Consider the following 26,708-nt stretch of genomic DNA (forward strand, 5'->3'; position numbering starts at 1 on the left):
ACCTTTTATCTGTCCTGTTATAGTTATGCTGCATCTGCTCCCTTCTGATTTACTGTTTCCCTGTTTACTCTGCTATTCCTCCTCTAATGAATAAACACACATGTCTCTTAGGTTTTTTCTCCCTCATGCCCACATTCTTATCCTTGGTTATCCTCTTCTCTCCAGTGGCTCAATTCACCTAGTTCCCTGTGCCTGAAATTGTCCCGGATATCCTACAAGCACTTTAAAATCATCATCATTACAGCTGCACGCTATTCCCCACTCCTTTATTCTCCATGTCACCCAGGCTCAAACTGAAAATCTGAGAGTTCATCCTTGATGCCTTCCTGCATCACCTTTAACTTTATAATCTCCAAATTGAGTATCTTGTAACCGCTTTTTGGACTTTTGTCCTCTCCATTGACATTCAGGCACTATCATCTCTTCCAGCAGCTATTTCAAAGGCCTGTTCTGGTTTCCTTTGCCAGGTCTAACGTCCACAGAAGCCTCTACCTAGCTTCCAATTTTGCCCAATACCTGAGTTGTACGCGCGCCCACATAAAATTTCAAAGAAATTTTTTCAAAAAAAAAAAAGTTTAATGAATCTTGGGAACTGCATACACATTTATGTTAGGACAAAAGGTCCCAGACTAACATGAAAAGCTTTTAATTTAAGTAAAATTTGCACTGGTAAGCTTTCTTAGGCAAGACCCTTCGCAAATTTGAATCACTTAAAAATCCCACATTACCTTCTACTGAAGAGGTTGTGGTCATTCTTTGGAAATACCTGTATTCATTCCTACAAGTTAGAGAAACACATAGAGTTACTCAGAATGTGATCCCGTGGGCTTCAGCTCTAACGCACCCGACAAACGGTGCGCTGGGGGGACCTCCAGGACTGGGACTTTGCTCTGGGGTAGAACGCGGCGGGAAAAAGGCCTAGCGGGGCAGCTGGAGCGGGACGCAAATCAGTAACTAGCCGCCAGGCTCCTGACGCGGAAGGAAGTCTAAGCCTACCTCCCGCCAACTCAGGTCACGAGTCCGACCCGTCTTCTCGCAGCGTCGACCCGGCCCGGCCCAGGTGCCCCGATTAAGCTCCGATCCAACACACTCGACCCACCCCCGGCCCAGCAGGTACCTGAGCGGGGGCCAGGGCAGGTCCCCGTTCTTGCCGATGCCCATGTTCTGGGACACAGCGACGATGCAGTTTAGCGGACGAACCATGATAGCTGCAGAAAACACTTCCGAGCTAGCACATCACACTGACACGGGGATTACCCGCCAGTTTGGCGCGAAATTTTGGCCACCCGCCCCCTCAGTCCTATTTGTGCAGGCGAGACCCCGCCCTCGTCCCGCCCCACGCCCCGGCGCACTGCAGGGTCGCGACGTGCTCGCGCCCGCAGACGCCCTGGGAACGGCGGTCGCGGGCTCGCGCTCCCAGCTCGGCCCTGCTCTCGGGCTGTGGCTGCCTGCCCCGCGATGTCGCGCCGGAAGCCGGCCTCTCGTGGCGCCGCTCCCGCCGGCCCAGGCCCTGCAAGGCAGGCGGTTTTGAGCAGATTCTTCCACTCTACGGGAAGCCTGAAATCCACCTCCTCCGCAACGGGTGCAGCCGAGAAGGCGGATCCTGACTCTGACTCCGCAGCGCCCCTAGCGTCCACTCTCCCGCCTCAGTTGCCGCCACACGTGGTGGGTTCGGTCCAGGACGGGGTGGGGCCATCGGGGAGTGGGCGCGACCATACGGGCGGGGGCGGTGCTTGTGGGTGGAGCGGGAGGAGGCGGGGACTGTGCGCGAGAATATGCGAGATGACTTGGCCAGGCGGGAAAGGGGCGGGGCTCAGGAAGGAGAAAGAGGGAAGAGGCAGGGCCGCATATGTCCTAGGTGGAGTTCAGACATTTTAGGGTAATATTACACTTGGGGTAATAGATTTGAGGCTAAGGTCACACCGGCTCTTAATGGCAGACCTGAGCTCATTCTGATGAGGTTAGAGTCAAAGGATACATATTTTAATCTCCATCCTCTCCCCGCCCCCCCTTTTTTTTTCTGGATTGAGGGTTGAAGAGGAGCATTGTTTATTATTTGTATGTGTTTGGTTAGCTGACCAGAAGAAAACTGCTGTTAAATCTCTAGTTTTTAAGGCTGCAACAGTCTTGCTGAGTATTTCAAGCGTTTACGGGTCAAAGACGTGTTGTGCAGTTCCCTGGTGACTGTACCCCTTGTAGTTCAGGTTATAAAGTCTGATACACAATTTGGGTAGATAAAGTTTCTTAAGATGACACAGATGTGATGGCTAGTTGTTGGATGCTTCCTGTTGCTTCAGAATCTTCCCTTAATTTATATTTCTTCCATAGATGATTGTTCCTCTCCTGTCTTTGTTTTTTGACCATAGCCTACATTTTCATGAATTCACCAAGATTTTATTTTATGCCTACCATTTAGAGGTTATTTGGTGAAGGACTTAAGTTTTTGACAGGTTTTCTGCCAGCATATAGTCCATAATCTTGTGGCATTTTCAGTGGTGAACATAAACCGAGTTTGAATGTGAAAGAGTTAAATGACAATTAACATTTCAAAAATGATACTGTTTTTAATTATCTGTCTAAATTCAACTTTTCTAAATATTAGGTTTTTTTCTTAAAGGTATTCTATTTAACATAGGTAAGTAGGGTGATTCATAATCTGAGATAGGGGAAGGCTGATTGAGTGAAGTAAAGTAGCAGCCTTGGTTCTAATTCTAGGAGGGCTTGAGGTGCTGAGGCTCATGACCTGCCAGTCTCCACCTTGTCTTTGAAGATGGTAAAACAGTTCACCCATAACTCTAAATAGATGATTCTATGAAGGGTGGATGGCAAGAACCTTGCTGTCATTCAGAAGTAAGGTTTAAATTATTTTGCATACATCAAGTTTTGAGGTTAGAGATAATATCATTTTCTAACATAGGTTGCAGAAATCGACAGAAGTAAAAAGAGACCACTGGAGAGTGATGGGCCTGTTAAAAAGAAAGCAAAGAAAGTCCAAGAAAAGGAAAAAGGAAGTGATTCAGTAATGTCTGGGAACCCTGGTGAGTTCTGGGGCAATTTTTCTTCATTCTTACAAGTCATGACTCTGATATTCTCACATTCTCCTGAGGACAGAGGAGACTGTTGGAGTATTGGGCCATTTTTTCCTTTGTGGAGAAAGGTCTCCATTGTGCTTGAGTAGACTGGCCCCTTCATAAGGGGTGTTGTGGGTAAGAGGTTGGGGGAGTGGAGGTAAGAGCTGGAGTTCTGCAATTTGGCTGTAGTTCTCCCAATTTTCTCTCTTATTCCCTCTAGCAAATTTTTGTCTTGATTATAAAAGTAAAACGTTCTTGTTATAAAAATTTCAAACAATACAGAAATGTAGAAGGTGGACAGTAAAAGACCTCATAATCTCTCCCTTTCAGTAAGGGCTACTGCTAATTTTTGGGGGTGCTGTGCATTCTTCCAGGTTTTTCTGTTTATACACGTCTATATGTACTCAAATAGACCCCAAAATTAGTTAACTAATAATAATATTTTAAAAATTTTATTATACTATATATACTAATTTGCAACTGTTTTTTTTCCACTTAGCAGAACATTTTGAACAATTTTCAATGTCAGGACATGTAGATCTACCCTGTCCTTTTTAATCATGGAGCTGCTTTTTCTGTATGCTAAAGGGTTTTGGGTAAAACCACTATTCCTGAGCTGTTGGACTTCTAGAGGAGGTATTGGATACAGATGGTTGAGCAGATTTTTCTCTAGTTTTTGGCCTCAGACAATTTGTGATAGGGGAGGACAGAAAATGCTTCTTTCTTCATTATCCCCAGGAAATTAGGTAAAGAAAATGAGACAAAACCAAAAAAAAAGTTTCAATTTAGTGGATCAAGAGGTGAAATTTGGATTTAGGGTTAACATGAAAGCCTTAGTATGAAATAACTATAGAAATGGAGACGTATGGTTAAAGAGAAGGATAAATCTGATGATACCCTTTTTCTCCTCCTACCTGAAGGGGCCATGACTAGAGGCATGACTTGACAGAATTTGCATTTTCCAGGGTTATCTACCTTTCTTTGCTTCATTACTCTACAGGGACCTGATCTATTTAGTTTTTCAGTAAATTCGTCAAACTGTTAATGAACCCTCTGTTTGCCTTCCATTGTTCTACAGGCTTTTTGTAGTTCTTTTATTCTTCCAAACAACCCTTGCTGTCCTCCTTTTTAGAAGAGGTGGGTGATAGGTGAGGATTGAGGGTTACCACACTTAAGGAACTTTTCCAGGCACCCAGGAGAGCTGAGGTGGAAAAGGGGCAACAGACTTGGAATGTTTTGAAATAAGACCTTTGCTACTTGGTAAAAATCACACTCAGGAAGAAGAAAGAGCTTTCCCCAGTCAAACGCTGGGTGACTGCTCCACCTCGGGTTTTTTTTTTTAAAATAACAGATTATTAAGATATAATCACATGTTACACAATTCACCCATTTACCATGTACAATTCAGTGACTTTTAGTATATTCACAGAATTGTGCAGCCCTCATTAAGTCAATTTTAGAACATCTTCATCACCCCCAAAGGAAACTCAGTACCCAATAGCAGTCACTTCCCACTTTCCCCAAGCAGCGCCCCCCTCACCGACCTAAGCAACCATGTATCTATTTTCTGTCTATAGATTTGCCTATTCTGAACATGTCATATAAATGGAATCATACAGTATGTGGCCTTTTTGTCTGGTTTCTTTCACTTACCGTAATGTTTCCAAGGTTCATCCATGTTGTAGCATCGGTACCTCCTTCCTTTCAAAAGTTGTTTTGATTTAATTTCTTTTTATTGTGGTAAAATACACGGAACATAAAATTTTCATCTTAACCATTTTTAAGTGTACAGTTCAATTAAGTGCATTCATAATTTTGTACAACCATTACATCCATCCATCTCTGGAATTCTTTTCGTCTTGCAGAATTGAAACTCTATAGCCATTAAATAATAGCTCCACATTCCCCCCTCCCCCAGTCCCTGGCCATCCCCATTCTACTTTCTATGATTTTGAGTACTCTAAATTACATCATTCCTTTTATTGTTGAATAATATGCCATTATATGGATTCACTTCAGTTCTTAATTCTTCAATTTATAAGCTCTTTTTTATACCTAGGATCCACAGGGGAAGGAAGCTTTTATACTCACAAGGAAACTTGATACATTTGAAAAGTGATTTAAATATGTGTTTTGAAAACAAATTGAGTAATAATAAAAAGGTAAAACATACATTTGAAAAGAAATTCAAATATATATCTCTAAAAGAAGAGAAGTCACAGTAAACTAGGTAAAGTATATATTAGAAAAGTCCTATATTTAAGAAGAAAGGGAGTCATAGTATTCTTTCAAAGGTTCTTAACCTTTAGCATTTGTGACATCAAGGTGTTTTTGGTGTTTTTTAATTATGGTGTTGATTTCCCTAATATGTCTTTTTTCCTCTGGCTGCTTTTACGATTTTGTATTTATCACTGGTTTGCCCACATCTGATTTTGATGGGCCTTAGTCTAGTATTTAAAAAAATTTTTATTTCTTCGTTAATCTTTATCCTGTTTGGGAGTTCATTTAAAGCTTCTTGAGTTCCATGGGTTTATAGTTTTCATCAAATTTGGAAGAATTTTTTGGCCACTTTTTTCTCAAATTTTTTTTCTGTCTCTTCCTTTTCTCTTCTTCTGAGAGTTTATTAATAGGGACGCTAGATTACTTAACATTATCCCTCAAATAAGGAAGCTGTTTTCATTTATTTTCCAGTATTATTTCCCCTTCTGCTTCATTTTGGATTGATTCTCCTGCTGTATTTTCAAGTTCAGTGATATTTTTTTCCTGTAGTATCTAATATGACATAAATTTAATGCAGTGAAATGTTCAGTTCAGATATTGTATATGTCATCTCTAGACGTTCTATATTGTTCTTTTTAAAAAATCTCCCATTTTTCTATGTGAATTGTATTTCAGTAAAGCTGTTACCAAACAAAAACCTTCCATTCTGCTCCTCTTTATTTTTTCCTTTTCATTCTTGATTATATGGAACATGTTTGTGTGTTTTCATGTCCTTGTATGCTAATTCTGTCATCTCTATCATTTCTGGTTTTGTACACCTTGACTGATTTTTCTACTTTTTGCAAGTTTAGTAATTAATTATTTGGATTGTATTTTGTTTTTTTGTTTTTTAAATTTATTTATTTTTGGCTGCGTTGGGTCTTCGTTGCTGCGTGCGGGCGTTCTCTAGTTGCAGCGAGCGGGGGCTACTCTTCCTTGCTGTGTGCATGCTTCTCATTGCGGTGGCTTCTCTTGTTGCAGAGCACGGGCTCTGGGCACGTGGGCTTCAGTAGTTGTGGTGTGTGGGCTCAGTAGTTGTGGCTCACGGGCTCTAGAATGCAGGCTCAGTAGTTGTGGTTCACGGGCTTCGTTGCTTCATGGCATGTGGGATCTTCCTGGACCAGGGATGGAACCCCTGTGCCCTGCATCGGCAGGTGGACTCCCAACCACTGCGGCACCAGGGAAGTCCTGATAATAAGTATTTTGAACTTTGTGTTGTTGTGTGCTGGGATTTGTGTTTCTTTAAAGAATGTTGAATTTTGTTCTGGCAAGTAGTTAAATTCCTTGTGGATCAGTTTGATCTTTTTAGGGATTGTTTTTAAGCTTTGGAAGAGAAGGTCTAGAGTAGCCCCGTTCTTAAGCCTTGACTTTTCTAGAGTTGGGAAAGGATGCATAGTTGCAGTAGCACACCATTATATAGTATTTACACCATGCAGAGACAATGTTAATAATCTTTAGATTATAGATAGTAGTAAAATGTAATAAAAGTTTTAGGAAGCAGTGAGGTCTGAATATTCATTGCCTTTGTTTTTAATGTAATTCATTTAATTGTAAGTTTATATACTGTAACATAATAGCTGTGTTTTACAACTGGCTCACAAAGTTCTTGAAGATTTCACTTACCAGTATGAGCTGGCTCCCCTTGTGTCTCTGTGTGGGCTAATTTGAGCTTCCTCATAGCATGGTGGCTGGTTTCCAAGAATGAGTATCCTGAGAGAGAGCCAGACAGAAGCTGTATTGTCTTTCACAGTCTAGCTTTGGAAGTTATATAGTGTCACTTCTGCCATACTCTGTTGGTTGAATTAGTTACAAAGGCCTGCGTGGGTTCAAGGGGGAGGAACATGGATCCCACCTTTCAGTGCAGGAGTGTCAGCATCACATAGGAAAAACATATGGGATGGAATATATATATGTGTGGCTACCTTTGGTAAATAAAATCTCCCCAGATTCAGACTTGACTTTTTGTTATTATTCTTATTTTAATTACAGATATACATAGTGTAGAACTCTGTCTCAAATGCATTTTGATAAATACAAATATCCATTATCTTAATACTATATAAATGTGGACTTTCCAAAATCAATTAAAGATATTATAAAATATAGCCAGAGTATATAAAAATAAGATACAATTTTTTAAAAAGACCCGGGAAATGTATCAGATATTATACCTTTAAACCATATCCAGAAAGTTCAAATTGAAATTTGCCTTAAATTCATATAGTTTCTAGTTTACCCTAGACCATTTTATAAAAGACATCGATTAATATTTATAATTATTACACACTGCAATTAATATCCTAACATCAAAGCTACTTAGTTATTTAGAATTTTTTTTAATTGAAGTATAGTTGATTTACAATGTTGTGTTAGATTCCGGTGTACAGCAAAGTGATTCAGTCATACATATTTTTTTTTTTTTCAGATTTTTTTTCCCTTATAGGTTATTACAAAATATTGAGTATAGGTCCCTTGCTATACAGTAGGCCCTCATTGTTTATCTGTTTTATATATAGTAGTTTATATCTGCTAATCCCAAACTCCTAATTTATCCACACTGTGCCACCACCCCCCACCCCGGCCTTTGCCCTTTGGTAACGATAAGTTTGTTTTCTAACTCTGTGAGTCTGTTTCTGTTTTTGTAAATAAGTTCATTTGTATCACATTTTAGATTCCACATATAAGTGATATCATATGATATTTGTCTTTGTCTAACTTCACTTAGTATGATAATCTCTAGGTCCATCCATGTTGCTGCTAATGGCATTATTTCATTTTTTTTTTTTATGGCTGAGTATAAAGCTACTTAGTTTTAGTGAAAAAATCAAATTTGTTCATGGAATCAAATATGCCATTCCCCAAATTCCCATTTTTGCATTCTGTAATGACTGCCTATTATACAGGGTAAGAAATTTTATCCAACAAACTTTCCATTTTCATTTTATGCTCTTAAAAAAAGAATCACCTTTTGACGTTTAAAACAACATGCCCCAATTTGGAATGAATATTTAAAAACAAGGGCACTAAGATTAAAAAATAAGTCTTTTAAAAGAAGAGGAAGTTCTGCCCTTTACCTGGGTTTCTGTTGTTAGACAAGATTTGAAACTGCCTCTTAAGTCTATTTATTTTTCTTTTTAAGACTCTCCTCCTTGACTTGTGTATTATTTTTATCTGCCTAAGCTTAAATATCTTCTTTTGAGCTTAAACCCTCAAAAACATTGGCTGTAAGTTATCTTCCCAAACAGAGAATTCTTGAGACCCTGAGATCTATGAACATGGATTTGCTGTTGTTTTTAATTCATTATAGATGTTTAACACATGTAGAGAATCATAAGCTTGATAAATTTCACAAACTGAAGTCACCTATATAACTGTCACTTAGATCAAGAAACTATATTACTAGGACCCCCAGAAACCTCTCTGTGCTCCCTTCCGCTGACAACCCCTTCCCCCCACCAAGGATAACCACTATCCTGACTTCAGTATAGATTGGTTTTGCCTGAACATTGTGTTTAATTTAACTGATTTAAAATATGTTTGTAATATTCCAAAGGTTTTTCTTTTTTTCCTTTTTTTAAGATGAATTATTTTATCTGTAAAACAGATTCTTATACAGATTTAAAAAAATCTGTTGATAGTGGCGCATATTTATATCTCAGCATCTACTCTGTGCTTTCTTCTAGATTAAAATTCTTTATTTAAAATATGATAATTCTTCTACCTCCTTGATCCTTCATAACCTAGGCCTAGAGGAGGAAGCCTGAGTAGAGAAATTAACTATTATGTATTTCCATTTTATGGTACACAAAAAATTAAAGCTCAAACAGTGAAGGTGTTTATTCAGTGAAATATTTTTAGCAAGAAGTTTTTGGTCTATTTAACATGTTGGGACAGCAACCAATGGCCTTGTTTCTAGGGTATATCCTCTTAAGGGCTCAGGGACTTTAGTGATAATGCTGGCAAGTCTTAATCTCATATTGTGTCAATTTGATAGTTCATTTCATGGCATCTTCAGAAAAGGAAATAGTATAAGTGAGCTTTTAAGTATAGGAGCAGAATATGGAGGTTAAGGTTTATTTGGGTACTGTTAAACTAAAACAGGAGAACAGCCAATTATTTTGCCAGCAAAATGGATTTATCTGGGAGCAGCTAAGAACTGCAATTTAGGACATGCAACTATGGCAAACCACATGCAAGTTCAGCAAGGCAAAGGAGAGGAAACTCTTTTATAAAGGAGAAGAGGAATTTGGGAGGGTCATTGGAGGAAACTGGGAGTACAAAGTATAGTGGCTTTTCTTTGGCTGAGTTGTGACAGTCTCATTGGTTGAACTGTTGCCAGGCAAGGAGAAAATCTTCCTCCTGCTGGTGGTAGTAAACTAGTGTCACTTCTGTAGGAGATGCAAGGTAAGTCTCTTCCTGTTGGGATCTGTATTGATGCTGGGTGGTATGTCCAGGAGAGCTCTCCCTGCTGGCCTCCCAACTCCATTTTAGGAGGTTTCCCTTTTAATTTTCATCGTATTCAGTTTTCCGTGAGCCAGGTTTTTCACAGTAGTTACAGTCTTCCTCAAGGCCTAGTGGAGGGACTGGTGCCTATATCTGTGTCCCTTGTTAGGCATGAGGGTTTCGTAGCTCTTGGGGGCTTTGCACTTGAGAAGCCTTCCAATTTAGTTTTTTTCCTTGAGGGCCTTATGAGGTGTTAGAATCTCTCTTAGGTATCTGTGAGGAAGGCAATGGAAGATTTTGGTTTTCCTGTGTAAGCTTCATTCTTCCCGCAGATAACATGTTCATATTTCCCCCTGGTTTTCTTTTAGATGGCTCAAGATATGATGGTCCTAGGAGCATTAAGAAAAAAATTGTAATTTTGGGTAATTGCTTGTGTACCAGTTCTTTCTCTTACTTTATAGTTCAGGAATCATAATGGCTTGATATAAATGAACAAGTGTGGGACACCTTCTTTCCTAACTCTTGAGCTGTGGTGCACTCGTAGAAAGTCATTGTAGCCTGAGGATGAAAGATGGCTACACAGAAAAAGGAGAGAAAAAACTTTAGGAGATGTGGAAGGGTAGCAGAGAGGTTGTACAGAAGCATGGTCTCAATCCAGGATCTTTCTGAACCGACAAAAACCTTTCTGTATTGAGCATATCTCAAGGATGGAGCTTCATGGCGGAATCTTCCTTGGCAGTGGTGAGAGTAGGGTAGGGTGGGGAAGGATGGTAAGGAGGAGGGCAAGAAAGTGAGCCATCAAGGGCTCTTCCCACATGCACGCTAAGTCGTTGCTGCACATCCAGCTGAGCAAACCCTGAAGTTTGTGGAAATAAGGCCACAGACGTGGAATTTTTTGAAATACGAACCTTACTGTTTACTTAAAAAAATAAATAATGGGAAGAAAAGAGCAGAGCATTCACTAGCTAGAAGAGTCTGTGGCTACTTCACCTTAGTTTTTAACACTTCAGTTTTAGATATTCTTTCTTCACATGAGTGCAATTCTAAGACTTACACCCCACCCCCATCCCGGGAAAGTTTTTTTGTATCGATAGGGGGGAAGTCCTTATATAATATAAAAACTTACAGTATATGTTTGAAGAGTGATTCAAGTATACATCCTGAAAAGGGGAGAATAACAGTAAATAAGATGAATATATACATTTGAAAAGAGATTTCAAATATACATTTTTCTAGCTACAGGGTTAACAGGAGACAGGATAAAGTATAGATCTAAAAAGAGGTTTGAATATTAATATGGAAATATTTAAACTTTTAGAAATGAACAAAACCCAACTCTTGCCCTCAGAGTGTTTTTGCTTTAATGGGAAAGTAAGAGATAATAAATGCAGTCCCAGTTTCTTTATATTAAATAGTAATTACCTGATAGTATTGCTCTAAAGGGTGAAAAGATGTATTCTGGCATATAGTAGATACCCAATACATGATAGTTTCCCTTATTTTCTGGGTTGCTTGCTTATTAATAACTGCTAATTGGCAGAGTGTGATAAGTGCTGTGGAGAGATGCGATCTTGTTATAGGAACATAGAGAAAGAAAAGATGACTTTGAACTGGGAGAATTAGCAGAATTCCATGAAAAAGTAGTTTTGAGATGGGTCTTGATGAAATGAATACAATTTGCCGTGTGAAAATTGGGGTCAAGGGCATTCTGGGGAGAAAGAATAGCATGAGCAAAGCTGTGGAGGCAGGAAGGCACATGTCCTGGGGGTGGTGATCTGGTTTCCTTGGTGAATTCCTGGTGTCAGTGTCTTTAGGTCTTTCCCATGGAGCTGGTCAGTTTCCCCAGTCCAGAGCCTTGTGAGCTCCTGCCTGGAGGGAGAGCTCTGGCTGCCTGTGTTCTGAGAGCTAGTGAGAAGAGGCTGGTTTCTCCACATACAGTAAGGCTGTATTCACATCATTCTTATGGCTCAGGCACAGTACTGCATCTCACCTGTGCCTGTTTTGCCTTTTCCAGAGAAATCTCCAGTCTTCTTCTGAGGTAGAAGGAGGACAGTTACCCTTGAGTTTGGAGTGGGGTAGCGGTCTAGGGATTAAATTGTTTTGAACCAGTTCTGTTTATTTTAGAACCTCCCTTTTTTCCATTTCCAGAGCCACTGGTGCCCTGATTCTTGAGCCATTTAATAAGCATTTTGTGTTGTAAGTAGGATTGGTTCCTGGTTTTATATATTACTGATTTAGGGTTTAGCTTTCAGGTATGCTAAATTGGTTATTGCTTATCCATTTATCCTTCTAGCTTCAGATATTTTGCTTGCAGTTGTCACCTCTTCTTTTCTCTCTGCCCTGTTGTAGTTTTTAATGGGGTTTCAGGACCAAGTGAAATTAGATCTATGTTTCAATATGCCATCTTCACCCTGAACCCGAGGTTTCTTTATTTCCTTCTCACATTATAGTTAGATTCATTGCTTTAGTGAGAAGCTCCCTCTTTAAAAATCCTATGCTAATTATGAATTGACATAATGAGATAAAATACTATTGTTATATTTTCTTCTGACTTGCTAAGAGCCAAAGAAACATCTGAGGACCAGGATCGTTTTAAAGTCTCTGGAAAAATTGAAAGAATTCTGCTGCGATTCTGCCCTTCCTCAAAATAGAGTCCAGACAGAGTCTCTTCAGAAGAGATTTGCAGTTCTGCCAAAATGTACTGATTTTGATGATATCAATCTTCTACGTGCAAAGAATGCAGTTTCTTCTGAAGATTCCAAATCTCAAACTAGTCAAAAGGTATGTAACTCTTATATAGATGAATATTCAGTTACTTAGAACTGTAGGTTCTGAAGTGCCATTAGGTTTGTGGGTTCACTCAGGGCACTGGTTCCCAAACTTGGCTGATCATCCAAGTTAGCTGAGGGAGCTTTTGCTTTTTAGTGTTTTTTTTTTAATTCCTGGAGATTATGATTTACTATGTATTAAGGCAGGATGAATTGGTTTTATTAAAACAACACAAAACCAAAAAAACCTCCCAGCAGATTCTGATGTACGGCCTGGATTAGGAGCCACTGACTTGGGGGCATTCTTTATTGATAATACAAGCACAGTTTCTTATAGTCCTCCCTATAGTTTCCATGATTAGCCTGGAAAATCACAGTGAATAATTTATAGAGATGTTTTGAGGTTTTTAGTTGAAAGCTTGGCTGATATAATAAATTCAGAGTTTAACCAAATGTATATGGCTTCCTTACTTCTTCCACTGTTTTGTGATTATTAGTATTTTTCACCATTGCAAAATCAGGGAATTTAACTCTTGATCCATCATTGAAATCTGTAATTCAGAATGAGTGGTTCTCAGCCAGCTTTAAATTAGAATCACCTTACTGTCATAATTTTGTATGGTGACAGTTAGTTACTGGACTTACGATCACTTCATAATGTATTTGATTATCAGATCACTATGTTGTACACCTGAAACTAACATAATATTGTATGTCAACTATACGTCAATAAAAAAAAATACCAATAGTAAGAACCCTTCTTCAGAATCATGTTTAGTTAGTTTTCATGGAAAACTGGGCATGGATATCATTTAAAAGCTCTCATTTTAATGTGTAGCCATGATCGAAAACCATGGAATTAGAGAACTAGTTCTTTACTTTTTTCTTATGAGTCATTTAAATCTAATGAAAACTATGGATTCATTACTCAGAAAAATACTCAGACCAACACAGTTTTGTATCTAATTTTCAGAAGTTCACACTCCTTCCCACAAAGTCCAGATTCATGAACTCCTCCTTCAGCCAGGCCATAAGATCCATTGACTTACTTTACATCATCAGAAAAAAAGTTGCTTTGTTTTTATTTTTAATCTTTTTTTAATACTTAGAAGCAGTTCACCTGAGTGTAGTGGTCATAAAGTATAGAGGTCAAAAAGTTTGTCTATATATGTTCACTTTATTAATTGGAGAATTTATCCTAGGGTCTCATGAGATTTACTGTTGGTTTATACATAAAATGACCAACTTGGCATTTCTGATTCACAGCACATTAGAAGTAACCAGTTAGAAGGGACAACTAGAAATAGGTCCTGAAATTCCCATTTTATTATTCTGATCATCCTCAATTGTCAAGACAAAGTTAAATTGAGTTCAGAATGCTGTCTCTGGGAATATGAAAAAGAATATATCTGAGAAATATTTTGGTGGGGAAAAAAAGTTGCTTAATACTCAAGTATTCAGATTGACTTGTTTATTCGTATCCCATATGGTTAAAACTATTTGCTGGATTCCTACTTTCATTCCATATATGAATAAGGTATAAAGTAAGAACTTTCTTTTTCCAGGAAATATATTTTTTTAAGTATTCATTAAGTTTTGCAATATGTGGTTTTCCTGGATTTTAGATAACAGTCAGGGAAATGAAGTAGAAAATCCATCATAATTAAAAGCAAATGCATTCTCCAACCTGGTATATTACCCACTTTTCTCCTGCCACGCCTGTCCATACCTTACCAGATCTCATTGCTGATCTTTGGAGGTTTGCTTGGCTACGCTATTCAGATAAACTGTGTCTCTACCTGCTATTCCAGCTAAGCTGAATTTTTTAAACCTTTAGCAACTGCAACTGTAAAGAACGTCTTTCTGGGCTTTCCTTGGACTGTGGTCCCCTCCCGGGGCCATATAAGACGTTTCTCTTTCTCTCTTCTCTGCCTCTGCTGGTAACTAGTCTTTTAGGCCATATTTTTAATTTCAGGGGTAGCTGTAAGTTTTTAGATGTTGGCAGTGACCCAGTGACAGTTAATTAGAAGCTGGATTTATCCTGTTGACAAAAATAATTAATCAATAGTCAATCTAAGAAAGAAGTGAAAAATTTTATTTGAGCCAACCTGAGGATTATAACCTGGGAGATAGTCTCTCAGAGAGCTCTGAGAACTGTTCCAAAGAAGTAAAGGGGGAGGCCAGCATATATGTGATTTTGGCAAAGGGGGTATGTGCACTCAAGCACACATCTCGGTTGAAGGTTGCTGCTAGTCACAAGGAACAGACATCTTAGTTAATGATTTTAGTGCTTTTCTAAGTATGGGATGATGCAAGAATCCAGGTTTATAAAAAAATTTCTCCTGAAAATATCTAACTGTCTGAGGGCAAGTTTCACAAAGTGCCTCATCCTGATCTTCTTCCTAAATTCCTTTCAGGGTGTAATATAGGTCAGCGACCACAGTAGCTAATGACTTCATTCTTGTAGAATTGGGTGATGGGCCAACAGTCTTTATTTTATAATCGGTTCCCTTTCGGTCTTAATTTCAACCAAGGTTTGGGAGGCGTTTCGTGATCAATTTGTCCTATGGCATTAGGAAGACTCATTTTCAGGTCAGGCAAGGATTTTGTTGATAGGCCACTCACTGTGCTGTTACTGGACTAGGCCCTGTTAACAGTAGCCGAAAGCCTCTGAACCACCTGTCTTATAGTCTGCTACGGCCTAGGAAAAGATTCCCTCTTGTTGCTTCTTCCCATATCTCGAGTAACACTATTAAAATCACTGATCATATAGGACTGTATATTTTGTCAGTCGTTTTAAGTTGCCTAATCATTATTAATTTTATTGGAGGCTCAGTCATACATTTGGTAACGCAAGAAACAATTATCTTATAAAATAGGCAGAATATAAGTAATATAGCTAGTAACATTAATAAGGTCAGAAGTAAGTATTTAAGCTAAGGAAACTTCCATTAGGTGCCCAGTATCTCCCCAGGTCGTCTGACTGGTATGTTATGCACCAATGGCTATCTTTAAGGGAAATGGTATGTTGGCTTTGTATATAAAGTTCACCATAGATGTCTGTGTGTACGAGGCGAGCGGGGGGTCATCGTGACCCCTTACAGGATTGCGAAAGAAATGTTAACTTCCAAGAAGTTATAAGGCTGGCACCAGAAGGAGGAAAATTGATCTTAATGGTTGAGCAGGTATTTCTGCTAAACCTAAGCATAAGGCAGATAGATGCACAATGCACACTGAAGGGGAGGGAGGGGGCCAAAATGGGGAGAGAAAAATTTTATGTTTAGATTTTTCTTGCCTTGCCTTAAAATATGAATTTTTATGTCATCAATTGTACAGATTTGTTTCATTTTACCTTAATAAGTCTCAGAAGCAAGGAATTTGCTTTAAGCTGTGAACTGGATTTAATTATGGTTTTCATACAGACAGGTGGATATCAGGAATACTAATGTTGAAAATGTAACCTTGTGCTTTATGCTTTCCAAAAGCTGTTTCTCATCTCTCTTTACCAAACAAATTGTGATTCTTTCTTGGAATAAAGATTATGGAATATACTATCTTTTAGACTGTACTTGGAAATTTAAACATTAAGTGCAGCTTTAGCTGCTGGCATGCTTGTTGAAAGTGGTTTTGCCTTACCGCTGAGGGAGACAGATCGATGCCTGATGACTTCTTGTGCCTTACATATCTGGGAATAAAGAAAAGAAAATGGTTAATTATAATTGGTTTAATGAAATCCAATTTAAAAAGAAATATAGAAAGCTTTTCTAGTTTAGGCTTTCAAAATTTGCTCAAATAATTTTACAGTAGTTTAGTTTGGCTCACTTTTTTAAGTCATTTACTTTGAAAAAATTCCAAACCTTCAAGAAAATTTGCCTAATATATGATATACTCTTGTAAACTTTTCACTTGGATTCACCAATTATTAGCTTTGTGCCAAATTTACGTTCTGGAACTATTATTACAGTTAATACTTTTTAAACTATAAATATCTTTTGGTTGCCAGGACAAGACACTCAGTCATTTTGGATCATCACATAGCAGTTATGAAAACTTACAGAAAACTTCTGATTCTAAACCATCTAACAAACGGACCAAAAGCATCTACACCCCCTTAGAATTACAATACTTAGAAATGAAGCAGCAGCAGAAAGATGCAATTTTGTGTGTGGAATGTGGATATAAGTATAGATTCTTTGGGGAAGATGCAGAGGTAAGTTGTTTTTTCAGATACTGTTTCCTGTTTTTTTGTCCAGCCTTAAATATTTTCCAGTGTTTTTATTTCATTTTCTGACCTTACGGAGAAGCTAATGTGATCAGTTACCTTCAAAAATACTTTCATTTGAAGTAAAAACTAAAAATAGACGCAAGCAAACTTGGTGGATGCTAGATTTGTGGGGAAGGAAGTGAGGGGTCCCTATTGGAATGTTCGTGCTTATTCTCCATGGTGCTGGCCCAGTACCTTTCATCCATTGAAAGTCAATTGTGAATGAACCATAATCATGTGAGTATTCCTAATGAAGACTCAAGCAAGAAAAAAAAAAATTGAGATGTACAGAAATTCCTCTTTTTACCCTTAATTTATGAATTTTCATAGCCAGGAACATAGTTAAATCTCAGTGGAAGAGCACATTAACTCTGCCAGCCACCAACAAGTGTGTGAAGTCTTACAGGTCTCTCTATGTCAGCTGTCTTGCTATCTTAGTCTAAGTTGGGTTTGTATTTAATTTGGGGTGTTTGATGTAGGCCTAAGTTAAGAAGGTTAAAAGTAAATTTGAGCATTTAGGGGTAAGCTTAGGCTTGGTATTGCTGATGGTGCTGTTGAAGTCATGAATGATTGTGATGATCCCTTAGTTTTAGGCCTGGTTGGATAGTACATCTTCAGAGAGTGATGAGGTGGCTCGTCTGCCACCTCATGGATGGGAAGTGGAGACCTGGCCAACTTCTGTTCTTCTGGTGTCCTAAGTCCTGTGGCAGGAAAGTGGTGTTCTCCAGTTCAGATGGCATGATGCTCTCTTCTGTGTCATGAAATTAGACTTTGAAACAGCATCCGCTTGTTTCCTGAGGACAGGAACCACGTGGTTGGCCTCTTGTAGATGAAGGGGTGAAAGGAAGTGCTGTTCTCTGCCCTTCTCTCTAGGTTGAGTGCTGACTTCAGCCTTGACCACAGTAAAGACTGATGTCTTCTTGCCCTGCAGTGATGAACTAATACAGTTCAGAGACGGGTGATATAGGGGAGTGAGAGTGTAGGAATGACTCCAATCCCGTGGCCCCAGTGGGCAATATCTAGGCCCTGGGACTTTGTAGAAAAACGTAGGGAATCAGGTGGTGCTGCCTGATTCTGCATTCCTATCATTCATGCATCATTAAGTAGCTAACCAGACCAGGGGGTTCTCTTCTCACTTTCTCAAAGATGCCCTCTGTCCAAGGAGGTTCATCATTTACGTATACTCTGTGGTATCTCCTAATTTTCAGTTATTTGCATGTGCTAAGTAGCAAATTCTTACTCTATTTCAGTCTCATGCTCTCTGTATTGTGCAGGGAAAGCTCAGCACTTTTAAGGTTTTGATAGATCTAAGGACATAAAAGAAAACCTGTCATATTTTTCTGAGTTGTTTATAAATATAGATGTTGGCTTTGAGGTTAGGCCATGGACACTGTTAAAAAAAAGATAAAACCATAGGCTTCTGCACAGCGAATGTCTTTTAAACTTTTTATTGACATACGGCACAGAAAAGTGCACAAATCCTAAATGTATACCTTGATGGATTTTTAACAAAGTGAACAAACACTGCACAGGGAATCTGGAAGTAGAAATTTATTGATATTTTCTTCTTAAATTTTTTTAGATTGCAGCCCGGGAGCTCAATATCTATTGCCATTTAGATCACAACTTTATGACAGCAAGCATACCTACTCACCGGCTGTTTGTTCACGTACGCCGCCTTGTGGCCAAGGGATATAAGGTCAGCTTTGGCTTCAACTTGTGGGAAAAGGGGATTGGAGTCTCTTCCAGAGAGGGAAATGTTTTCTAAGATGGTAGGCTATAACTGGTTTTGGAATTTGGTATTTTGGAGAAATTAATATTTGTCATAATTATTGGCAGTATAGCTCCTTGAGTTTTTAACATATTAGATATTTAGGGTAAAAAGTTTTTCAACTCTGTGATGGAGTGTTTCTTAGTGATTTATCCACACTTGCAAGGTCCTTGTGGTACTTATTACTTAAGCCCTACCTCTGGACATTGTGGACTAATTTGTTTATTTTATATGTTTCAGAATTAACCTTTCAAAATCTAGAATTAATGTTTTGTTAACAAATTTTCCATCATATTTAATATGCAGTATTTCTTACTTTTGTTGAAGGTGGGAGTTGTGAAACAAACTGAAACAGCTGCGTTAAAAGCCATTGGGGACAACAAAAGTTCAGTCTTTTCCCGGAAATTAACTGCTCTTTATACAAAATCTACACTTATTGGAGAAGATATCCTTTTCGAATAGGAATTGTTTTTCTTAAATGTTACAAGGACTTTGTTTTAAATAGCATTTTTTAAAACTGTTCTTTGATTGGATACCTTTGCCTTCTGCCTTTGATTGGATAATAGTTGTCTGTTCTCATGAATCTTATATCTTAGGGAAGATAAGGCATGTAACTGATCAGAATAAATCAGAAGAATAAATGCTATATGGAAGAGTTTTGCATAAAGCAAAAATGCCCAGGAAAATGAACCGTTATTTTAAGGGAGAAAAGCTAATGGGAATGTAGCATTTGTTTTTCTTTAATAATTATTACATGTAAATCCTTTAGTCAAGCTGGATGATGCTGTTAATGTCGATGAGATAATGACTGATACTTCTACCAGCTATCTTCTGTGTATCTGTGAAAATAAGGAAAATGTTAAAGACAAAAAAAAAGGGAACGTTTTCATTGGACTTGTGGTAAGTACTTTGTAGGTGAAGAATGAATGATAGGGACTTCCCTGGTGGCGCAGTGGTTAAGAATCCGCCTGCCAGTGCAGGGGACACAGGTTCAGACCCTGGTCCGCGAAGATCCCCCATGCTGCGGAGCAACTAAGCCCGTGCGCCACAGCTACTGAGCCTGCACTCTAGAGCCCGCGAGCCACAACTACTGGGCCTGTGCACCTAAAGCCTATGCTCCACAACAAGAGAAGCCACCGCAATGAGAAGCCTGTGCACCACAACGAAGAGTAGCCCCCACTCGCGGCAACTAGAGAAAGCCTCTGCGCAGCAACGAAGACCCAGTGCAACCAAAAATAAATAAATTAATTAATTAATTTTAAAAAAAAAGAACGAATGATAGATGTTCAAGGAATCTTTAAATATGAGTAATCATGTATGGTTTATAATGAGGCTATCTGATGGGTTGTGTCCTCAAGTAATTGTACTAGAAAAACATTTTCCTCCTAATTTTATATGTTAAATTACTAGTTATAATTTTCTCAGGTGGCTACTTGGCACTCTGTGCTGTGGAGGGATCCAGATAGTTTCTGTCCATGGGCTCTAGCAGTTTAGGGTTGAAGATAGACCCAGTGACAGGCATGCATGTGGACAGTGTACAGATAGCAGAATAAAAGTCAACACATGCATGGATACCAAAGGGTTGTACAAATTTCCTCTAGGGATTTGAAGTTAAACACGAATGATTATGGGATTGTCATATCTAGTTTAGAGGAAAGTTCGAGAGTTAAAGGGAAATGATAGCTGGCTAGTACAAAACTTTTTGTTTTTTTAATTTACTTACTTTTATTATTTATTTATTTATTTTTGGCTGTGTTGGGTCTTCGTTTCTGTGCGAGGGCTTTCTCTAGTTGTGGCAAGCGGGGGCCACTCTTCATTGCGGTGCGCGGGCCTCTCACTATCACGGCCTGTCTTGTTGCGGAGCACAGGCTCCAGACGCGCAGGCTCAGTAGTTGTGGCTCACGGGCCCAGTTGCTCCGCGGCATGTGGGATCTTCCCAGACCAGGGCTCGAACCCGTGTCGCCTGCATTAGCAGGCAGATTCTCAACCACTGCGCCACCAGGGAAGCCCCAAAACTCTCTTTTTAATAAGCATTAGGAATATTTATAACCAGTCTTCCAGGTAAGTATAATTTGTGAATCATAGTTTTATTGATCTTGCCTCTGGCAATTTGTGAGCAGATTTGCCCATTTATAGACTTACTTGGACTCTGCTTAAAATCTTAGGTTTAAGGGCCCTTTGGAACTATTAGACTCCCTTGTTCTGTTAAGCACAAGTAGAACCCTTTGCCTAAGTAATAACTCATTCTCTTTGTTTTTTACAAACTTCTGCAACCAGCTACAATATCAACAAAAATTCTTAAAACCCAAATGTCTCCAAAGTACCTTTTAATACCTCATTCTGACTGCATAACTTTGTGCTAACTTGACATTTGCTTAATCAGTAAGCCTTTCTCTCCGGGAGTTTGCATTACTGTTGGATGGCTCTAAATGATTTTTTTACCCTTGAGAAGCACTTTTTATCTAGCTGCAGACAGTTGAACCTACCTACAAATAGTAAGGTTACTTGCTTTTAAGCTTTATCAGATGTAATGTGCTATTTTATATTTACCTGGAACTCAATCTAAGGAGCAGAGCTGATAGTATACAACTCCTACTTTGTGCAGTTAGAAATATGCTCTGGCCTACTGCCAAAGTTAACCGTAGTGTATGAACTGGCATGCAAAAAAAAAAAATGAGAAATGATAGTTTGCATCTCAGGCATTTTCTTGGGACCCATTCTTTACCTCACCAACCACTTTTGGGCTGATGACATCCAGAGGTCTGGTCCGGGCTGCACCTCTCTTCTGAGCTCCAGGCTCTTGCTTCCAACTCTTCATTGGACAAGGCACTCAAATTCAGTGTGGCTGAAATGGATCTCATCTTCCTTTACCCTATTCTTGCTGGGGTTTTCCCTGTTGTGATGAGTGTCACGTGTTCCCCAGTCACTACCTAGGAGTCATCCTTTGGATACTGGTAATTAGTCTGAAATCAAAGGCTTTTGTGTTGTAGTGCCACTGCCGTCAGGCCCGCTACCTTCAGGCTGGGCAATGCACAGCTTTATACAGACTGACTATGGGTTTATCAATGTTACATATCACACAGAGTAGTAGATGTTGCAGGTTTTACGATATAGACCATTTCTCTGATTTAAAAAAGCAGAGGGGAATTTATCTGGCTGACAAATTTATTACTTGAACTTCTGTTAATAGCTTTTGTAAAAATTTGGTTGTAGATTGGGAGATAAACTTATTTATGTATGCTAATTTACTTATAGTCCAACTATCTGGCCACTAGAGAAGGCCTCTGGGCTAGAATTAAGGAACTTCCTTGAGCCAAAACTGAGTGATTTTTAAAAAAATTATAAAATAGTCGAGGAAAAAATGCATAAAACAGAAATTTACAGTGTAATATGAGACAACCACCCAGGTTAGGAAATACAGCACTGCTCACAGAAGGGCCCCTTCCCTCTGGAGGTAACCATAATCCAGACTTTAAGGTAATAATTCCCTTGCTTTTAGATACAGTTGTACTACCTTAAAAAGTATATAAATGTAAATATATTGTATGTATCCTTTTGGGTCTTGCTTCTTTGTTTACCATTTTGTACATGGGATTTATCAGATATTACATGTGTTACCTTAGTAGTTTTTTTGTTATTGCTACATTGTATTTCATTTTACAGTTTTTTTCATTCTTGTGGATTCTTTCCAGTTTTTGCTTGTACAAAGGATACACTATCAACCTTTTTGCACATGCCTTGTACATGTGCCTGAGTTTCTCAAGAGTATATAGGTAGGGGAGGAATTGCTGAGTTACAGGATGTGGATGTTTTCAGCTTTCCTAGAAAATGCCAGGCAGTTTTCTGGAGAGGCTGTGTCAGGTGACTTACCACCAGCTGTGCATGAGTGTAGGGGCTGGTTGTTTTTCCTCCTGTTAGCTCATGCAGTCTGTAACTGGCCCCATGCCTTTCGTAATTGTCAGTAGTGAGTAAGAGTGTGGCTTGTGGAGTCAGACTACGTGAATCTTGCCTCCACCACTCTATCACCCCTCGACCTTGAGTAAATTACTTAATCTTTTTCTTCTCTTCCAAACTATGATCTTTTCCAGGTTACCTTGGCTATTATTGGCTTGGGGTGATGGAGGTGGCTTTTAGTTATCATAGTTATTTCCCTGGATAGACTATGTACATAGTGTTTATTCAGAGTTTGTTATATTTGATTCTTTTTTGCAAAAATTATACTTTTTTTTTCTTCAACATCTTTATTGGAGTATAATTGCTCTACAATGGTGCATTAGCTTCTGCTATATAACAAAGTGAATCAGCCATATGTATACACATATCCCCTCCCTCTTGTGTCTCCCTCCCGCCCTCCCTATCCCACCCCTCTAGGTGAACACAAAGCACCGAGCTGATCTCCCTGTGTTATGTAGCTGCTATCCACTAGCTATCTATTTTACATTTGGTAGTGTATATATGTCCATGCCACTCTCTCACCTTGTCCCATCCCACCCCTCCCTCTCCCCATATCCTCAAGTACACGCTCCACGTCTACATCTTTATTCCAGTCCTGCCCCTAAGTTCTTCAAAATGTTTTTTTTTTAGATTCCATATATATGTGTTAGCATACAGTATTTGTTTTTCTCTTTCTGACTTACTTTACTCTGTATGACAGACTCTAGGTCCATCCACCTCACTACAAATAACTCAATTTCATTTCTTTTTATGGCTGAGTAATATTCCATTGTATATATGTGCCACATCTTCTTTATCCATTCATCTATCGATGGACACTTAGGTTGCTTCCATGTCCTGGCTATTGTAAATAGTGCTGCAATGAACATTGTGGTACATGACTTTTTGAATTATGGTTTTCTCAGGTATATGCCCAGTAGTGGTGTTGCTGGGTTGTATGGTAGTTCTATTTTTAGCTTTTTAAGGAACCTCCATACTGTTCTCCACAGTGGCTGTATCAATTTACATTCCCACCAACAGTGTTGGAGGGTTCCCTTTTCTCCACACCCTCTCCAGCATTTATTGTTTGTAGACTTTTTGATGAAGGCCCTTCTGATCAGTGTGAGGTGGTACCTCATTGTAGTTTTGATTTGCATTTCTCTAATGATTAATGATGTTGAGCATCCTTTCGTGTGTTTGTTGGCAATCTGTATATCTTTGGAGAAATGTCTATTCAGGTCTTCTGCCCATTTTTGGATTGGGTTGTTTGCTTTTTTGTTATTGAGCTGCATGAGCTGCTTGTATATTTTGGAGATTAATCCTTTGTCAGTTCTTCATTTGCAAATATTTTCTCCGATTCTGAGAGTTGTCTTTTCATTTTGTTTATGGTTTCCTTTGCTGTGCAAAAAGCTTTTAAGTTTCATTAAGTCCCATTTGTTTATTTTTGGTTTTATTTCCATTTCTCTAGGAGGTGTATCAAAAAGGATCTTGCTGTGATTTATGTCATAGAGAGTTCTGCCTATGTTTTCCTCTAAGAGTTTTATAGTGTCTGGCCTTACATTTAGGTCTTGAATCCATTTTGAGTTTATTTTTGTGTATGGTGTTAGGGAGTGTTCTAATTTCATTCTTTTACATGTAGCTGTCCAGTTTTCCCAGCACCACTTATTGAAAAGGCTGTCTTTTCTCCATTGTATATTCTTGCCTGCTTTATCAAAAATAAGGTAACCATATGTGTGTGGGTTTATCTTTGGGCTTTCTATCTTGTTCCATTGATCTGTATTTCTGTTTTTGTGCCAGTACCATACTGTCTTGATTACTGTAGCTTTGTAGTGTAGTCTGAAGCCAAGGAGCCTGATTCCTCCAGTTCCATTTTTCTTACTCAAGACTGCTTTGGCTTTTTGGGGTCGTTTTTGTTCTAGTTCTGTGGAAAATGCCCTTGGTAGTTTGATAGGGATTGCACTGAATCTGTAGATTGCTTTGGGTAGTAGAGTCATTTTCACAATGTTGATTCTTCCAATCCAGGAACATGGTATATATATCTCCATCTGTTTGTATCGTCTTTAATATCTTTCATCAGTGTCTTATAGTTTTCTGCATACAGGTTTTTTGTCTCCTTACATAGGTTTATTCCTAGGTATTTTTTGTTGTTGTTGTTGCAATGGTAAATGGGAGTCTTTCCTTAATTTCTCTTTCAGATTTTTCATCATTAGTGTCTAAGAATGCAAGAGATTTCTGTGCATTATTTTGTATCCTGCTACTTTACCAGATTCATTGATTAGCTCTAGTAGTTTTCTGGTAGCATCTTTGGGATTCTCTATGTATAGTATCATGTCATCTGAAAACAGTGACAGTTTTACTTCTTTTCCAATTGGATTCCTTTTTTTGTTTTTCGTCTCGGATTGCTGTGGCTAAAACTTCCAAAACTGTGTTGAATAATAGTGGTGAGAGTGGGCAACCTTGTCTTGTTCCTGATCTTAGAGGAAATGGTTTCAGTTTTTCACCATTGAGAACGACGCTGGCTGTGGGTTTGTCACATATGGCCTTTATTATGTTGGGGTAAGTTCCCTCTATGCCTACTTTCTGAAAGGTTTTTATCATAAGTGGGTGTTGAATTTTGTCGAAAGCTTTTTCTGCATCTGTTGAGATGATCATATGGTTTTTCTCCCTCAATTTGATAATATGGTTTATCACATTGATTGATTTGTGTATACTGAAGAATCCTTGCATTCCTGGAATAAACCCCACTTGATCCGGGTGTATGATCCTTTTAATGTGCTGTTGGATTCTGTTTGCTAGTATTTTGTTGAGGATTTTTGCATCTATCTTCATCAGTGATAGATGGCCTGTAGTTTTCTTTTTTTGTGACATCTTTGTCTGGCTTTGGTATCAGGGTGATGGTGGCTTCGTAGAATGAGTTTGGGAGTGTTCCTCCCTCTGCTTTATTTTGGAAGAGTTTCAGAATGATAGGTGTTAGCTATTCTCTAAATGTTTGATAGAATTCGCCAGTGAAGCCATCTTGTCCTGGGCTTTTGTTTGTTGGAAGATTTTTAATCACAGTTTCAATTTCAGTGCTTGTGATTGGTCTGTTTATATTTTCTATTTCTTCCTGGTTCAGTGTCGGAAGGTTGTGCTTTTCTAAGAATTTGTCCATTTCTTCCAGGTTGTCCATTTTATTGGCATAGAGTTGCTTGTAGTAATCTCTCATGATCTTTTGTATTTCTGCAGTGTCAGTGGGTACTTCTCCTTTTTCATTTCTAATTCTATTGATTTGAGTCTTCTCCCTTTTTCTCTTGATGAGTCTGGCTAATGGTTTATCAATTTTGTTTATCTTCTCAAAGAACCAGGTTTTAGTTTTATTGATCTTTGCTATCATTTCCTTCATTTCTTTTTCATTTATTTCTGATCTGATCTTTATGATTTCTCTCCTTCTGCTAACTTTGGGGGTTTTTTTGTTCTTCTTTCTCTAATTGCTTTAAGTGTAAGGTTAGGTTTTTTATTTGAGATTTTTCTTGTTTCTTGAGGTAGGATTGTATTGCTATAAACTTGCCTCTGAGAACTGCTTTTGCTGCATCCCATAGGTTTTGGGTTGTTGTGTTTTCATTGTCATTTGTTTCTAGGTATTTTTTGATTTCCTCTTTGATTTGTTGAGTGATCACTTGGTTATTTAGTAGCGTATATTTTAGCCTCCATGTGTTTGTACTTTTTACAGTTTTTTTCCTGTAATTGATATCTAGTTTTATAGTGTTGTGGTCGGAAAAGATACTTGATACAATTTCAATTTTCTTAAATTTACCAAGACTTGATTTGTGACCCAAGATATGATCTATCCTGGAGAATGTTCTATGAGCACTTGAGAAGAAAGTGTATTCTGTTGTTTTTGGATGGAATGTCCTGTAAATATCATTTAAATCCATCTTGTTTAATGTATCATTTAAAGCTTGTGTTTCCTTATTTATTTTCATTTTGGATGATCTGTCCATTGGTGAAAGTGGGGTGTTAAAGTCCTGTACTATGATTGTGTTACTGTTGATTTCCCCTTTTATGACTGTTAGCATATACGGCACCTTATGTATTGAGGTGCTCCCATGTTGGGTGCATAAATATTTACAATTGTTATATCTTCTTCTTGGATTGATCCGTTGATCATTATGTAGTGTCCTTCTTTGTCTCTTGTAATAGTCTTTATTTTAAAGTCTGTT

General features: G+C 38.5%; 2 protein-coding genes across 3 annotated transcripts in view; one reads left to right on the forward strand and one right to left on the reverse strand.

The window, feature by feature from the left end:
- The window catches only part of DHFR (dihydrofolate reductase), a 28,017-nt gene extending 26,409 nt beyond the window's left edge, over positions 1 to 1,608 (reverse strand). Inside the window, exons 1-2 of the mRNA XM_036847246.1 lie at positions 1,118 to 1,608; positions 729 to 778 (exon numbers count right to left, since the gene is read on the reverse strand). Coding sequence (XP_036703141.1) covers positions 729 to 778; positions 1,118 to 1,203 — 136 coding nt within the window. The 5' untranslated portion in view covers positions 1,204 to 1,608. The remainder of the gene's footprint in view (positions 1 to 728; positions 779 to 1,117) is intronic.
- Positions 1,385 to 26,708, forward strand: part of MSH3 (mutS homolog 3) — a 183,549-nt gene continuing 158,225 nt past the window's right edge. Inside the window, exons 1-7 of one of the 2 annotated variants that reach the window (XM_036847244.1) lie at positions 1,385 to 1,665; positions 2,918 to 3,038; positions 12,334 to 12,554; positions 16,545 to 16,751; positions 18,388 to 18,504; positions 18,904 to 19,021; positions 19,331 to 19,476. In XM_036847244.1, coding sequence (XP_036703139.1) covers positions 1,459 to 1,665; positions 2,918 to 3,038; positions 12,334 to 12,554; positions 16,545 to 16,751; positions 18,388 to 18,504; positions 18,904 to 19,021; positions 19,331 to 19,476 — 1,137 coding nt within the window. In that variant the 5' untranslated portion in view covers positions 1,385 to 1,458. The remainder of the gene's footprint in view (positions 1,666 to 2,917; positions 3,039 to 12,333; positions 12,555 to 16,544; positions 16,752 to 18,387; positions 18,505 to 18,903; positions 19,022 to 19,330; positions 19,477 to 26,708) is intronic. The other variant, XM_036847245.1, reaches the window with a different exon arrangement.

Source organism: Balaenoptera musculus, chromosome 3 (genome assembly GCF_009873245.2).
Source record: "Balaenoptera musculus isolate JJ_BM4_2016_0621 chromosome 3, mBalMus1.pri.v3, whole genome shotgun sequence".
Lineage (NCBI taxonomy): Eukaryota > Metazoa > Chordata > Mammalia > Artiodactyla > Balaenopteridae > Balaenoptera > Balaenoptera musculus.